The 15,393-nt window shown below is 40.8% G+C and overlaps 1 protein-coding gene and 1 long non-coding RNA gene across 3 annotated transcripts in view; one reads left to right on the top strand and one right to left on the bottom strand.

Moving 5' to 3' along the window:
* SRPX (sushi repeat containing protein X-linked) overlaps positions 1-10,158 on the top strand; it is a 42,029-nt gene extending 31,871 nt beyond the window's left edge. For both annotated transcript variants that reach the window (XM_061378064.1, XM_061378063.1), the window contains 6 exons: positions 2,053-2,179; positions 4,046-4,167; positions 4,833-5,012; positions 5,452-5,585; positions 6,482-6,603; positions 9,600-10,158. In XM_061378064.1, coding sequence (XP_061234048.1) covers positions 2,053-2,179; positions 4,046-4,167; positions 4,833-5,012; positions 5,452-5,585; positions 6,482-6,603; positions 9,600-9,780 — 866 coding nt within the window. In that variant the 3' untranslated portion in view covers positions 9,781-10,158. The remainder of the gene's footprint in view (positions 1-2,052; positions 2,180-4,045; positions 4,168-4,832; positions 5,013-5,451; positions 5,586-6,481; positions 6,604-9,599) is intronic.
* LOC133225563 (uncharacterized) lies at positions 1,742-12,788 on the bottom strand. Its single transcript, XR_009729193.1, has 4 exons — positions 12,429-12,788; positions 11,024-11,165; positions 10,512-10,658; positions 1,742-1,985 (listed from the first exon to the last, which is right to left on the bottom strand). It is a non-coding gene; the product is annotated as an uncharacterized LOC133225563 (long non-coding RNA).
* Between the last annotated feature and the right edge of the window lie 2,605 nt (positions 12,789-15,393).

Raw genomic sequence — 15,393 nt, 5'->3', positions numbered from 1 at the left:
AGGAGGCAGAGTACCATTTGCTGTTGCTGAGTAGCCAAGAAAAGTGACAGCTTACAAGAATATGGCTGAACAGCACCACATTGTTTATGAAAACTCAATTTCCCTGTCCATGAATTAAACCTTGCAGGTGAAATTTCATGTGTGTAATTTGTAGCCCTGCTAAACAGCTTAACTAAATCTGCCTGGCTTTTCATTGGTCTTTCAGCAGTGACACTGTAGTAAGACTAGCTGTACAGGATCAGATACCGTGCAGTGTGTCCTGGCTCCAACTTTGGCCAGAAATAGTTATTAAGTGGGAAAATCTGACGGTCTGTCACTTACAGGATGATTTCTTCATCCTGATAAAGCCTCCCCAGCAGTCAGCAGTCTTGTGGGTTCTTCTGCCAGGGTTTGTTTTGTTTAGGTTTCTAACCTGCAGGTAGGTACTTTGCTCACATCATACCTTTTACTGAAGGGTTTGGGGGGGGATTGTTTAAATTTTGTCACTTGTGTATTTGCTTGCATGTTCTGTGGTTGTCGCCATTTATATGGGTCGTTTTTTGTTTAGACCTGCCTTTCTTCTGCCAAGCTGTGGCCACAGGGCTTAATGTGCTATAGATCAGCTGCAACTTTGTACAAGGCACAAGCGAAAAGACAGGAGTGCTGTTTGGTTTAACGCATCCCAGTGGCCATTGCAGATAAAGAGCCTTTTTGGTAGACAGCTGCTTTCTCTTGGTCCATTTCAAAGCAGTTATTCTGGTGGGGTTCATTTAGTGCCTGTTGAATGGGCAGAGGCAGTTGAAATGACCGAAGAGAATATCCTTTCCAGGAATTTTTAAGTCCAGCTCAAAAGGCTGCCTGGCCACTGGGTGCTTGGTGAGTAGGTTCCCACAGTAACTGTATTGTTTGTCTCTATGATGTGCAAGTCCAAGCTGGTTTATACCAACTGGCTTTTGCTGCACTAAATAGTGTAATGAGCTTTCTGATTGTTTAAAACACTGGGCCCTTAAATGCTGTTCTGTCTTTTATTCCAGCATTAAGTTTACTTAATATATACTGTCCATAGCACAGTAGTGAGCTGTTGCCACAGTAAACTAACCAGAGCCAGAAGCAACCTTTGAGAGACTGGGTTATTTCTCATCCTAATTCAGCTACACCAAGGAGGTATTGAGACCGATGTAGTCTTGTAGAGTAGGGCACAGCACTCACTGGCTAGTGTGAGGAGGTTTTCACACATAATGGGAAGGTACCGTAAATATAAGGGAGTGAATAAGACATATGAGGAAAGGAGACAAAGTGGATGCTTTAAAATCCTGTCCATTCACATACCATAGCAGATAAAGGAAGGAGTGAATAAACTGAGTGATATAGAATACATAAGGAAGAACTAAATGCCTTATGTATCTTTAGTGAAGGATGTTGTAAAGTACAGGAAGCTTTAAATGCTGCTTAGAGGATTCTGCTGTGGTTTTTTATTGCTCCACTCCCTGCAGTAGGAACTCACTCTTGCTAGCTTCACCTTCCAGGAGGATCTATGAAGAAATCAGTGGTTATCCTCCCAGTACTACAGGAAAAGATATGTACTTTTTCACTGCTTATATACCAAAAGAAATCTCACAAAAATTAGCATGTGTGTAAGGGTTTTCTATTGCTTTCTATCTGCAAGTAAAGACTAGTCCTGTCTCTGCTCATTTTTAAAGCTGGTATGTGACTCCATGGGAGTTATACCTAAAAGATCTACCACACAGATGAACAAAGAGGAAAAGCAGAACATCCAGGCTCCTTGTGTACAATGCTGGGCATCCCTCCTTAGTTCGAAGCTGGGGACTGTGTAAAGAAATTTACAATAACTACTTAGTTTTCTACGTTGCAAGGCATTGCTTATTGTCATTTCTTACTCTTATGAAGTGAGAAGTACAGGCTCCGTATGCCTTAGCTGGGACAGCTCAAGATTTGAGGAGGCCAGATGAAGGTGGTCTTTGTTTACTCTGACAGCAGGTCAAGGGCTGTGAAGAAAATGCATAGGTGTGACAGATTCACAAGTACCCATTTCTGTGCCTTGTATTTCAACAGATACTGAACCTCCAAGAATCCAGTGCCCAAGTGTGAAGGAAAAAACTGCAGAGCCCAACAAGTTGACAGCCAGAGTGTTCTGGGACACCCCCGAGGGACGGGACACTGCTGATGGGATTTTGACAGAGTAGGTGCAACTCTGTAGATGTTTGTATTTTTCCCTTTTTATCGCTGGGGTCCTGGTCAGCAATTCAGCTGATGAGGGTTGCAGGTGTCCTTTCCATTGATTCACCCAAGATGCTCTCTTATAACTGTCACATGTCAGTGGCCTGTAAAGAATTGCATGTTTAACTGAAAAAGCTGACAGCTTGGAGGTGAATCGTTCAGGCACTGGCTTCTATGTGAAGGGTAGAAGATTATTGTGGTTGCTTTAGAGCTGATGAAATAAACAACTACAGCATTTTGGCTGCACCTGTGAAATTTTCCAGGGTGCTTTGTGGGTCTTATAAACAAAACGTTTTCTTACAGCAAGTTACCTTTTATACATAAGGATGAAAAGAAATGGCAGCAGAAGCCATTTTGACTGTCTTATAAAACAAAGGTGAATTGTGTCACAAAACAGTATCTGCAATAATCTTTAGGCTTCCTCCTGAGGTAGTACTGGTTACTGCTGTCCCAGCAAACTGCAGTTACCTTTAAAGTAATGCTTCTTGTTTGAAACTCCAGTAGCTTCAAACATTGGATTTAAACTTAACACTTTCTTCAGAATTTCCTTGATAATGTTTATGGTTTCACAATCCCCTTTTCCAGAAGAGCAAGGTGTACTTGTGAAGGTTCACTGTCTAATTTTCCTGTCATTATCATGCAGGATTTATGTCAGTTTATTTCAATTATTGCAATGGTAAGTGTATAGAAAGTCTATACAGTAAGCAAGATACGTCTTTAACAGTGCAGTAGTGGACTAGTTAAGCCTAAAAGCTCAAAGTTTTAAGCTTAAAGATGCTTACAGTTCTATGTGAGTGTAATAAACCTGTTGAAAGACACAGTGACATTGCCTTTTTATTGCTATAATTTAATAATATCAGAAAGAGGATTTCATTGCACAGTTAAAAACAAGATTGCTGTTAAGGTCTGATGTTAGAATTCTATGGCAATTAAAAGTATTAAAAAAAAAAAGCCTGATAAAATAAAAACTTTGAAAAGTGTCAGAAGAAAGAAATTCTAAAGTCTTTTTGATGTAATATCTGGCAGACAGAAAACAAAAAAAAGGTGGTTATTCCACATAGGTTTTTGTCATATGAGTAACTGTTCCCAGCCCAAAAGAGGCCAGCTATTGAACCTGTCGAAGCTTTTCCATAAATCACATCCAAAATTTGCTGAACTGTGATGTTTACAGAGTATGCAGTGCTTCCCTTAAATTACTGGGTCCTGCAGTCCTATGAGTACATGACCTTTTCCATTACATGGAACACTGCTCAACCTTATGCTTCAATACTGAGGATACGTTTAACGTGTTTGAATTCTCCTGCTGTGTTTGCAGAATAGGAACAAGATCCAGGTGAAAATGTTGCTGTGCATTCCCATGCCTTTCTGCTGTGACAGTAAATCTCACTTTGTATTCCATTTGTGTACATAAGAGGAGTCACAAGGAGCAGCCAGATAGGGCATATCCCTATTATAAGAGGCTGGAAATTTACTTACATTCTGCCAGCTCTGAGTTATACTGCAGCCCCGACAGTGGATTGTTCATGATACAAAACATGGGAGGACCAACCTTTTCCTTAATTAAGGAAAAGGAAGCTTGAGTTCCTTTGGGAATGGTGAGATGTTTGGCTACCTTATGAATTGTTGTACAGGAAGTGAGCCCACTCTGCAGGGTGGGACTTTGGCATGTGACTTCAGGGTGGGCTGTTGGTAGCAAAATTAAAGGTTTGTCCTTTGCTTACTGTCAGTCTTCAGTCATACAGCACAGCCAGCCAATCTTTACACCACTGTCAGTAAGAAAATACCAACTATTTTATAAACATCTCTCCTGTTTTATCTCCTGTTTTAGTGTTATATTGAAAGGCTTGCCACCAGGGTCCCATTTTCCAGAAGGCGACCACAAAATCCAATATACTGTGTTTGACAGAGCTGAAAATAAAGGCACTTGCAAATTTCTTGTTAAAGTCAGAGGTAAGAATGATGTTTTACCCTATAAACACAATCACTGAGTTGCATCTGGCTTAGTAGGCAATTTAAGAAATGTCCTTATTTCTCTATTTGTCTGCAAATGTATGTGTATATAAACTATGTTGATGCTGAAAGGGTGAATTCCATCTTGCTCAAGACCCTGGGGGCCAGGCCTGCAGCAGGGTGGACAGCCTGCACTCCACACATCAGAGAAGAGCTTCATTGATCTGTCCTGCCTCCAGCTCTGCACCCCTTCCCTCCTGATATTTAGCTTGTGAGCTGCTGAAACAAGTATGCAAAGGAGTTTTTTCAGCTGTGACTCACATTCATCAAGCAGGGCTGCCCTTCCACAAGTCCAGATCTTCAAACCTGCAGGTGAATATTCAGAGGTGAAACCTGTAGGTTTCAGCTTCAGCTCTCTTTGTGCTCCATGACCTTTTGTCATCATGATACCACAATCACCTATGCATCTGTATCATTTTAGTTTACATGTAAGCTAAGATGAGGTTGTTTGTTTGTTTGGAGTTTTTAAGTACATGACTAATAACATAGAAAGCAAACAGAAAAATATCTCCTATATTGGTATTCCACTGGCCATGCTACCCTAGTAACAAACAGGGTGATTCATGCCTTGTCCCCTTGTGTTTTCTTTGTCCTCTTGCTTGAAGTCAGGCGCTGTGTGAAATTAAATGCCCCAGACAATGGCTACATCAAGTGTTCAGGTGATGGAAATAACTATGGTGCTACATGTGAGTTCTCCTGCATTGGTGGCTATGAGCTACAAGGAAGCCCAGCTAGAGTATGCCAGTACAATTTGGGGTGGTCAGGAGTGGAGCCAAGCTGTGCACGTGAGTATTCTACTATTTAACCAGAGCAATGGTTCTTTCTGGCAGTGAGAATTTGTGAAGGGGGTGTGGGGTGCAATGCAGCTGCAAACTTTATTGCCTTGGAGGTAAGAAACTTAAAGATCTTTATCTCCTCTGCCAATTTGCACTTACAGCTGAAACCTTTGCCGCCATTGGCTGCTCTTCCCTAGGATGATGATGATAACTCAGAACTGATAGTGTGTTTTAGATCAAAGCTGTCTTCAAAACTTCACATTCTGGAGTCAATCCATCTTGCAAACCAGGACAGCTTAAGATAAAATTATTGGCCTTAATGAGGCCAGTATTTCACTCATATCGTCTTTATTATTATTTCTTGGGTTTTGTGCTTCGGCTATATAAACGTGCTTTTAGAAGCAGACCTGTTTTCAGTATGCTGTGTAACTTTTAATTTCCATTCTAGCCATGAATCTTAATGTGAATGTGAGGACAGCAGCAGCACTTCTCGATCAATTTTATGAGAAGCGAAGACTGCTAATTATTTCAACTCCTACTGCAGCCAACTTCTTCTACAGGTTGCAGTTGGGAATGCTGCAGGTAAAACAGATTTCAGGGGTGGGACTGCAAGTATTTTTATTTTCTAAAGAAAGGCAAAAGACAAGCTCTGCTGTTTGATATGAACCCACAAAAGTCAGCTATGATAGTGTAGCCACTACAGGATCTGGCTGAAGCAGTAAGAATTAATTCAGAGCCATGTTTCGTGGGTTTGAGTTGAACCATCTCTCCAGCCTCTAATACAGCTCTCTACTAGATTGTGCTGCCTCTGACCAGTTGCTGAATCCCAGGCAGTTCTGTCCCTCATCTATCCTCCCCAGATTAATTTAATATTAATTTATGCTCAATAATCATACCCTAACTCGGGTCCTAAAGAAGTCGAAAAGAACCCAAACCATCGAGCACTTCAGTGGTTGCAGTTCATGCAAACTAAGCTTACAGACTTCGTAACTACAATGCAAGGAAGTGTGAATAGCTTCAGAAATAAGCAGTGCACCAGCAAACAAAGGAGCGGAGACTTAGAACAGAAATAATTCAGAGTGCTGGGTTAACTTGTCAAGAAAATTCAATATATTGATCAAAACGAAACAGTTTAAGATACTATATTTATTGGCTATAGTACTTTGCCCACTGCTTGACAGTGGTCAAACAAGTCGGCCGGAAAGAAAACTTTTACAGTCAACTTCAATTTCACATACCTTGCTTTGTTTGCCAGATTACTGGCTCAATGCTTAATACCCTGGCATCTTGTCATGTGATTACAAAGACAAATTTATGTTTCTAAGAGTAGTGAAGAATCTGTTATTTAACATCACCGGGAGTCACACGGCTCTACTTCTTTACAGTGTGAATCAGAGACTTTTCAAAGTCAGGCTCAAAAGAAACCCCCTGTTCTCTCACTGATAACTGACAACTCTTTCTTCTTTTAACCCTTCCAGCCGGCACAGTGTGGGTTAGACCTCCGCCATGTTACTGTAGTTGAATTGGTTGGTATCTTCCCAGCACAGATAGGAAGAATAGGTGTAAAGCTGCTGCCCCCATCACTTGCCCTGCAACTCAGGTACAGTAAGCTCTCACTACCATTGTGTTTGCACCTTAGCATGTGAGATGTATTGGCTTTGATTCTCTGCATCTTGCTTTCTAAATATACATATTATCCTCTAATGTACGTAGCTAGACACTGGAAGGTAGATATTGATGAGTAAGTTTTAGGATTAATTTGCTCTCTATGTAACAGCTACTGTAAACTCATGAGCATTTGGTATTTATGAAATTAAGAGCATAGATGTCAGCATGTTTCACATTTAAATGGGTCACAGCCATTTAAACATGAAACAAACTGATGTCTATGCCACTCTTTCAAATGCCATGTCCTCCTTTCTTGTTTGCTCAGAGTGGATTTCTGAATTATGTTAACTCCCTGTGAATCCCTGTGATCATGTTAGAGGTTTATAATTTTTGGGTGCTGCCACTGAAGTTCAACTGTGTCTGTATTTGTGCTGGAGTTGGTCTGATGTAGTCCTGACTGGCTACAATCACTATGCAAGGACAGCCTTGGCACAGCTGCCAGTGCAGCCCCAAATAGCAGTGACAGCCCATCATCTCTGCAGTGCTGCTGGGGGTTGTGGCCAGGCCAGAAGGGAAAGCAGTGGTTGCTCTTTGAAGTCCTACAAGTAGAAATTATATAGGAAATATTTCAAAGGGGAAATTATCTCAGCCTTCTCAGCCTGACTACAACATCAGCAGTTTTACTGAGGTGCCTAAACTGTTTTGACTTGGTTTTAGACTGCAGGGGGTTGATTTTCACTTGAAAGGCAAGGATTCAAGTGCCAGCCAGCATTTCCGAGAGCCAGGAGAACGACCAGAGCCAAAAGTGAAAGCCTCATTGGCAGGGAAAAAGGTAGTTGTTTAGGGAAAAAAGGGCAGGGGTATTTTAGGCAACATCTGTTGTGATATGCCTGAAGAAATGTCTGCATTTTTTACTGTCCCCAATTAAAACCCACTCCAAATCAGACTATTTCTTGGATTGCAAAAAAAAAAAAAAAAAAACCAACAACAAAAACCACAACTATTTTTTCTCTATAAAAGGAAAAAGAGAGCACAAAGAGCTTTTTTTTTTATTCAAGAAAGTTAAATGGTTTAACCCCAGCCAGCACCTAAGTACCCCACAGCAGTTATTTGTTCACTCACCCCCACACCCGAAGTGTGATGGGAAGGAGAATCAGAGAAAGGTAAAACCCATGGGGTTGAGATAAGAACAGGTTAATAATTGACATAAGGTAAAATATAATAATGATAACAGAGGAATAAAACCCAAGAAACTCAAGTGATGTGCAGTTTGTTTACTACCCGCTCACTGATGCTGAGCCCATCCTCAAACAGTGATTGGTGGCTCTCAGCCAACACCCCGCAGTTTCTAAACTGAGCAAGGTGTTCTGTGGTATGGGATATCCCTCTGGCTAGTTCAGGTCAGCAGTCCTGGCTGTGCTCCCTCCTTACTGGCAGAGCATGAGACTGAAAAGTCTTTGATTAAAGTAAGCACTACCTAGCAACAACAAAAAAACCTGGTGTGCTATCAACCCTGTTCTCACACTAAATCAAAAAAAACAGCACTGTACCAGCTCCTAGGAAGAAAATTAACTCTATCCCATCTGTCATAAAAGCCTTTTCAGCACAGGAAAGGTGGTGTTGGATTGCAGGTCTTACAGGCGGAAAGCAGTCTTTGTTTCTCCACAGCTGAGATAAGGGAGGAAGAGAGACTGTCTTTATATTCCCAGAGTTGACAAGCTGCTTCATCCACTAACTAAAGTTGAAATGGCTTTCTTGTGCCTCTGTAGAAAATAATAAGCTCTGGTAATACCTCATTCCTTATCTCCCACAACCTTTAATGGAACTACATTTCAGAAACAAGTATAGAATGACCTGCCCTGCACTCAGTGAAAGTTAGATCTCAATTTGATATTTTTTTCCTCTGTTACTGCAATGTGTGAATTGCAGCATTCTAGTTCTGGAAGGCACTTAAATCAAAATGAAACACATGCTTAAACATCTTGAATAAAGATGCTGTCCAGAATTTGCATTCAGTAAACTAATGAACACAGGTACCCTAGTTAAAACTTGGTACCTTGGAACATTAGCATTAAGATTTATAAAGGGTAATATTTTTAAGTGGGATGAGGCACAAGAGGAATGTAGTTTCCTGTCACCGTAGGTTAGCTTCAAATTTCATTTTAGTTTGAATTTAATAGCCGAGTTTCCTAATTGTAAGAAGATGTCACAGAAAGCACTCAAACATGTTAGAAAGCAAAGGAAGGTAAATTTTGATACTTTGCGCCTCACCAACACCCCCTCTTTTCCCTGTCCTGAAACCGTTCTTTCACAGCTGGCTGAATTTATTTTCCCCATACCAGTGCCATTGACTGACCACATGTCTAAGGCTCTCCTAGTTCATTAACCCCTCAAACAAAACATGGAAGTGCTGCTTTTTTTTGTTACTGTCACACTCCAGAGGAGCTCAAATCACCCTGTAGAAGGAAAGAGCTCTGCCACGCTTAGCAGTGGCTTTTGTTCTCCTAAACTGGAGTTACAACCAGATAACCGATTTCAGTAATTTTGTCCTGCTTTATCTCACTGTGGTTTTACACCATGTGGCAGCCAAGAACGGGAATAACCTACTTGTGACTAGCTGCAACACAATGGTTTTCTTTGGGCAGTGCATATAGCACCTTTTTTGTCTTATGGTTTGGTTTTGGATTTTATTTCCTCTTGTGAGAGCAATAGGTAATGGCGTGTGCTATAGTGACAGTCAGGTCTGAGAAAAAAACAGAGCTGACTGCAGTTCCCTTGACCCTTCCCTACTGCAGAGGTTCAGCATGCAGCATGTGCAGGAACCCGCTCTAGCTGACTCCTTACAGCTGAACAAAGCAGAGCCTGTATAGCCCCTGTTGACCATCCCTGCCACCTTCTGCTGAGTTCAAACAGGCTTGTTCTGCCACTTTCTAGTTCGAAGTGCCCAGGAAGTAAATGATGGGCTTTAACAAGTTCCTTATTTTGCAGGCTGCTGTTAAGGATCCCCCATTACAGTTTCAGCATTGTAGTGATGGACAAGCACGGAATGGACAAGGAACGCTATCCTTTCCCAGCAACCCCAGCTGAGCTATTTGCACTTATTGACAATTTTCCTCTGAGAAAAGAAGAGATGAAGCTGCAAGCAGAAATTGGCCAGTCGTGTCCCTAATTCAGGGTTGTAGGGCTTGCAGTTTTCAGTGAACCTTTTTTTTTAAGCCCACATAATTCTCCTTTTGGTGCTACACAAAGCATGGCTTTTTAATCACTGACGTAATGATTTTTTGTGTGTGTTAAGTCGGTCTGGCTGTGTAGCTACTCTGCACAGAAATATACATGGTGCTTTCATGGTGCTTTTTTTGTACTTTCAGCCATCTTGAGATAAATGTGTACGTAGGATTGCTATCATTGGAATTTCTTGTACAGAGAGTGAAGAACTGAGGCACTGTTCTGGGAGTTTATTTTGGATTTTTCATCCAGTGTAAAATTAGGGTTTCTTTCTTACTGTTTGTAAGTCTTTTTATTAATAAAATATTGTTTTGCAAACACATAGTTTTCTAAAATTCCTCTTGCCGACTAAAGCTGATTAATAATTCTGTGATTAAATTCCTCAGCGCAAACCATTACAACAGAGACATTAGCCTCAGACTGAATATGTAAAAGCAACCCAGCAGTGTCTTTCAGTGCCACTAATAATATGGATGATCACAGACACAAAGCGTCAGCTGAAGCCAACACCAAGTACCTGCTTTCAGGAGCAGAGAGGAGAAGACAGCTGGTAGCAGGAGTATGGAAGCCATTACCAAGAGGAGTATGATAAAGGAACAGTAAGCAGTGTAGAAGATGGGCAGTAATTAAGAAAGGCCATGTAGTATAATGCCTGATAGAAAAATACCCTCTTACCTGGTATGCTTCTAGCTTTTCATGTCCAGTGGACTTAGAGTAGCAGATTTCATTCCCTCTTCATATTGGAGAGACCAGGCTGTTGATTTGATGGCAGGGAAACAATACTCTCAGAGAAACTTCATCAAGGATTTATCATTTTCAGATCTGTGAAAATACTTGTTTGTAAGTCATCACTTATAAAAAAGTTCCCCGCTTAATGAAAAGAGTTAGGAGGCAACCAAAAAAGGAAAAGGGTTTTCTATTGTTTTATGATAGCCAACAGTTTTCCCAATCAAAAGCACAGCCTTGTTTTGTTTTAGCCAAATGCTTGTCTTCGACAGTAAGGTAGAGTTAAAAAAATCTTTTTACACTCTGATGTAAGCAGAGCATCAGTTTATCAACATCTTTAAAGCAATCCTTGGTTCTCCTCAAGAAAGCGAAGGAAAGGAAGAGAAAGAAAGGAAAGGAAGGAAGAAAGAGAGAGGAAGAAAATGAAATAAAAAAGCTCTGATGGGTCTGATTTTTTCTACTGTATTGCTGCAATTTCAATCTGCTGCTGCTCCTTTTTGCTTTCAGTAGAGAATCAGTGCATCCAGTCATCTTTCATGGCTGGGTGAACAGGAGCGGGGCTTTGCAATTGCTGCAATCAGGAAAGCCATTGCAATCACTAGGCTGTTACATGAAATAGAATTAAGTGGAGGAGAGTGCACGAGTGATTGGATCACTAGTTATAGTTCTACACAGAACAGCTATTAAAATCTTGTGATTAAGAAAAGCTGTTCTTGATTAGTAACAAGAGGTTTCTGCTATTGTCTGTTGTACATTTTTGTGAGCAACAGTGAAAAACATCATGGGCCATCTCTGTTTTGGAGTCAAATCAGCCTGCATGTATTGTATGCAGAAATGAGGCAGATTGGCCTTTTGGGAAAGGAGTGTTTGAAAAAAGGACTTGGTATTTCTGGCTTTAACCAAGCATTTATACATGCAAATAAACCCCAAATACTCAAATATATTCCAGTAATTTATCCTGTAGACTTTTGGTCCCAGAAAAATAACACTGCATAAATAAGGTGCAGTATTTACACTAGTGCGCTTTTTTCTTTTTCTAAGTATTTAACAGAAAATTCACCTCCCTCAAAGTGATACAGGTTGGAGTCTTTCTCATACTACCAACATGGCTCTTCTTGCCATAGCTCTAATCCTGCTCTGCTCCAAAGTGCAAATACTGTCTAAAACATGAATTTTAGCTGGGAGGGTTAAAGGTAGCTTCCAAGAAGCACGACCTGCCATGAATGAGTCTTGTCCTTTTCAGCCCCACCTCTAGGCTATTCATGGCAGGAGATGTGACAGATCACAGTGTGCGGGCACAGCCATGGGCTGGAGGTTCCTGCATCTGGAGATACTTTTCAAATCTGAATATTAAACAAAAAACTTAATTCTTTTATTTTCTAAAATGTTTTCATGTTTCTGCCATACATCATCATTTGCGAACAACACTACTGGGATAAGCTGTAGGAGGCAGCAATTTCTCATAAGCACAAACCAATTTTGTAAACAGCCAGATCCTACCCAAGAATTAACCTAATTTGATGAGAACAAACCCTGCTGTCACACAGCTCCTAACACACACAGAGGAGAAACCAATTTGAAGCTGCACATCCCTATTCTTGAAATTCAGACCATCCCCTCTGGGACAGGAAGCGTTTTGTTTTAATGAAAACACAGTGACCCTTACAGCTCTGCACAAAATGACTTGCATAAGAGTGTGAGTCAGACTGCATCACATAATGAATAAATATGCAGAGGCTAAAATGCAACCTGAAGTACATTTAAATGCTTTTACTATCACAACCTACTTTTTAAATTGCCCTGGTGAAATAAATAATTGAGCTTAGCCTGTGCAATTTTGGTGCTAGGTCGCTTCTGGCCACTCACCTCAGTCTCTGTTAGTGCTGTACATCCACAGAAGGAAGAGGAGTGAGTGCTTCACACTATCAGGAAATGGCACAGCTCCTCTTGGCTGTGTAGCTGCAGCACATTTCTCTCTCCCCATTTGTGGCTAGAGGGTTTTTTTATGGTGGTTAAGTGAAGAGTGTGGAAGCGTTTGTAGACACTGGAAGGCAGGGAGCAGCAAGGCTGCTTGGGCTAGAGGAGCCATTGGCAGTTGTGGATAGTACATGCATCTCTCTGCCCTCTTTAAAGTGGTGATCCAGCTGCTGCATGCTCTGTAAAATGCAAGGGAAACATGACAAAAACCAGTGTCCATGCAGAATGTGCTAGTGCATATCTAGTTACCTACCTATCTATCTCCCACCCGTAAAGTAACAAAGACCCAAATTTCAGTAATTAGATTGGCCCATACCTTAAATTTACAATAACTTGGCACCTATCACCTCAAAAAGAAGGGGAGGAGAGACTGCATTTCAACTGTACTGAAAAGCCTCCAAGCCCCTGAGCAAATCCTTAAGTACGGTTGCAAGCAAAAGCACAAGGAGCAGAGAAATGGCAGGAGGGCTCTTTCCCACCTGCAGCTGCCTTCCAGTTTGTGGGTTTTTGACATCCCAAAATCCACGTGGAGACAAGCTAGACAGGAATGGTGTGAGAAGGAAGGGCAAAAGCCAGCTGCCTATGCCTAAGTCACACCAATAGACCAGTGAGCCCTGCTGAGGTGGTCTCCCTTTAACCTGGGCACAGGAACTCAAATGCACCATGCCACAGTTTCAGACTACTGCAAAGAGAGCAGAGGCAAGCACAGCTCCAGAACCCAGAAGCATTTTTTGCCTCCTAGTTTCTCAGCAGTCAGGAAGGGACAGCAAGACACAAAACCCCAGGAAACTGGAGAGCCAAAAGAAGATACAAATGAGCTTTCAGCTCCAAGAGGCAAGTTGAAGGTGACTCAGTAGAAAGTGTAAACTGAGTGATCAAATGCTTTTGTCTTTTCTTAAATACGCACACATACACACACACACACACATATATATATATGAGGACCAATAATTACAGAGAAGTTACCCTTTGAGCATACCTGTATTTTCAGATGAGCAGGACCTTGATCTAGGGAAGAGACAGGAGATTCTGAGATGGAGGGGAGGACCCACTGAACATGCAGGATTAAGGCACATATAAAATAATTCTCTATCAAGGAGGAAGAAAACACTGTGTTTCCCTTATTCTTAGAGTTGCATATTAAAACTTAAACAGGTTTAATGCTTATGAAATAAACAGCTTAAAAACACAGTGTAGTAATCAAGACAAATTAAAAAAGCAGAGACACTGTCAAATCAAGTCCCACCTCTGAAGACATGCCAGGCCTCTTGTATTATTTATCAGATACAAATGAAGCAATGAGATAATATGGATATTCCTAGGAAACATGCTTATATCTTGCTGTTGTACGTTTTATGAGAGACAAGAACACAGCAACGTTTCAGTATTTTAATTTAAAAGCTAGAACAGTAATCTTGACAACAGCTGCAAATGTATTACCAGCCATCTTTGTCCACAAAACTGAACATACAGCACACAGTACAAAATGTTCTGGGCAGGGAACATTTGGTTTCGCCTAAATATGGGAGGAACCTAATGTACCGCAACGCCATTTACTGCTACTACAGTTTGCATCCAGCAGAATAATTAAACAAATAGCTAGCAACAGATTTCATACAGAACAAAGGCAGAATGAGGGATACATGACATTTTCTAATTGCTGTAACAAATGATTACATTTGGCTTTAGACAAACTTCAACAATTAGAACTATCCTCAAAAGTACACACCGAGCTGTCAGGAGCAGCCACATATATATTATTGCCACAAAGTGGAATTGCTGAAATAACTAATCTAAGGGCCAAGATGCTGCAAGGGTGAGTTTTGAAAGCTACCTTAAACACACACATAAAAGCAAGGTGAGATTCACTTCCCAGTGTCAGTGTCAATATACACAGTATAATTAACACTGTATTATTACAAGTTATCACACAGCATTTGCAAACATGAAATCACCAGGCAGGAAATTCATGGGACACAGTGGTAAGGTTCTGCTAATGTGCTTCTCAGCATTGCCTGATGATTTATGGTTAAAGACATCACTGCAAATAGAAGTCTGCATCCTATTCTGGAATCCACCACATGTTCCACCACCATTTCACTAGGATTCTCAAATGCTAATATTTTTGTGTGAAAAAAATAAATAAATAATAATTATATATATACATTAAAAGCAAATAAAATTAAAACAGTTCACAAAAGTGCATGGCCAGCTCTCAGGAGATGGCTATTTTTGTCATTGCTGCAAAGTGCTGAAAATCAATACTCTACATTAGGCAAGTAAAATTTCAGGTTTCACCTTGTATGGATGAAAGTAAGTGGATCTATTACTGAACTGCTGCATGCTGCCTCTTTCCAAAGACTGGAGCTTATCGTTCAGGTAGAACATTCTGATGAGGGTTGCTGAACTGAAGGGAAGAGAGACACCCTTGCAAAGATTTAGGTACAACCCTTCCTATCTTATATCCACAAACAAGACAGCTGTGGAAACAGGACTTTCAGCTCTTTTCCAAAGGTGAAGAGATCCAAGCAACCTTTCTCTTCACTGACTTCACAAACTGCAAAATTTACATGCCTGAAGCTGGGCAACATGCATACTCAAGAAGCCAAAATTATCCCAGTCTAAATGCAACCCTCCTTTTACCTTTTCGTATCAATTAGCACCAGTGGATGCTCAATGCCTGTTCTGCTGTAATAGTTTAGGTGATATTTTGCAGAATACAACTTATAATAATTGCACTTGGCAGGACCTAACTAGACAGGAAAACTAAAAATGAATACATAGAAATGTTTATTTGATGCTACCTTTGCATAATCTGCATTGGAAGAGGCACAGAAGAATAAGCTTCTAGTCT

This window comes from Neopsephotus bourkii, unplaced genomic scaffold, assembly GCF_033783945.1.
Source record: "Neopsephotus bourkii isolate Nb327-2 ecotype Australia unplaced genomic scaffold, CSIRO-AGI_Nbou_v1 NB_1763, whole genome shotgun sequence".
NCBI lineage: Eukaryota > Metazoa > Chordata > Aves > Psittaciformes > Psittacidae > Neopsephotus > Neopsephotus bourkii.
The sequence above is the reverse complement of the archived record's forward strand: the minus strand, read 5'-3'. Positions and strand labels throughout refer to the sequence as shown.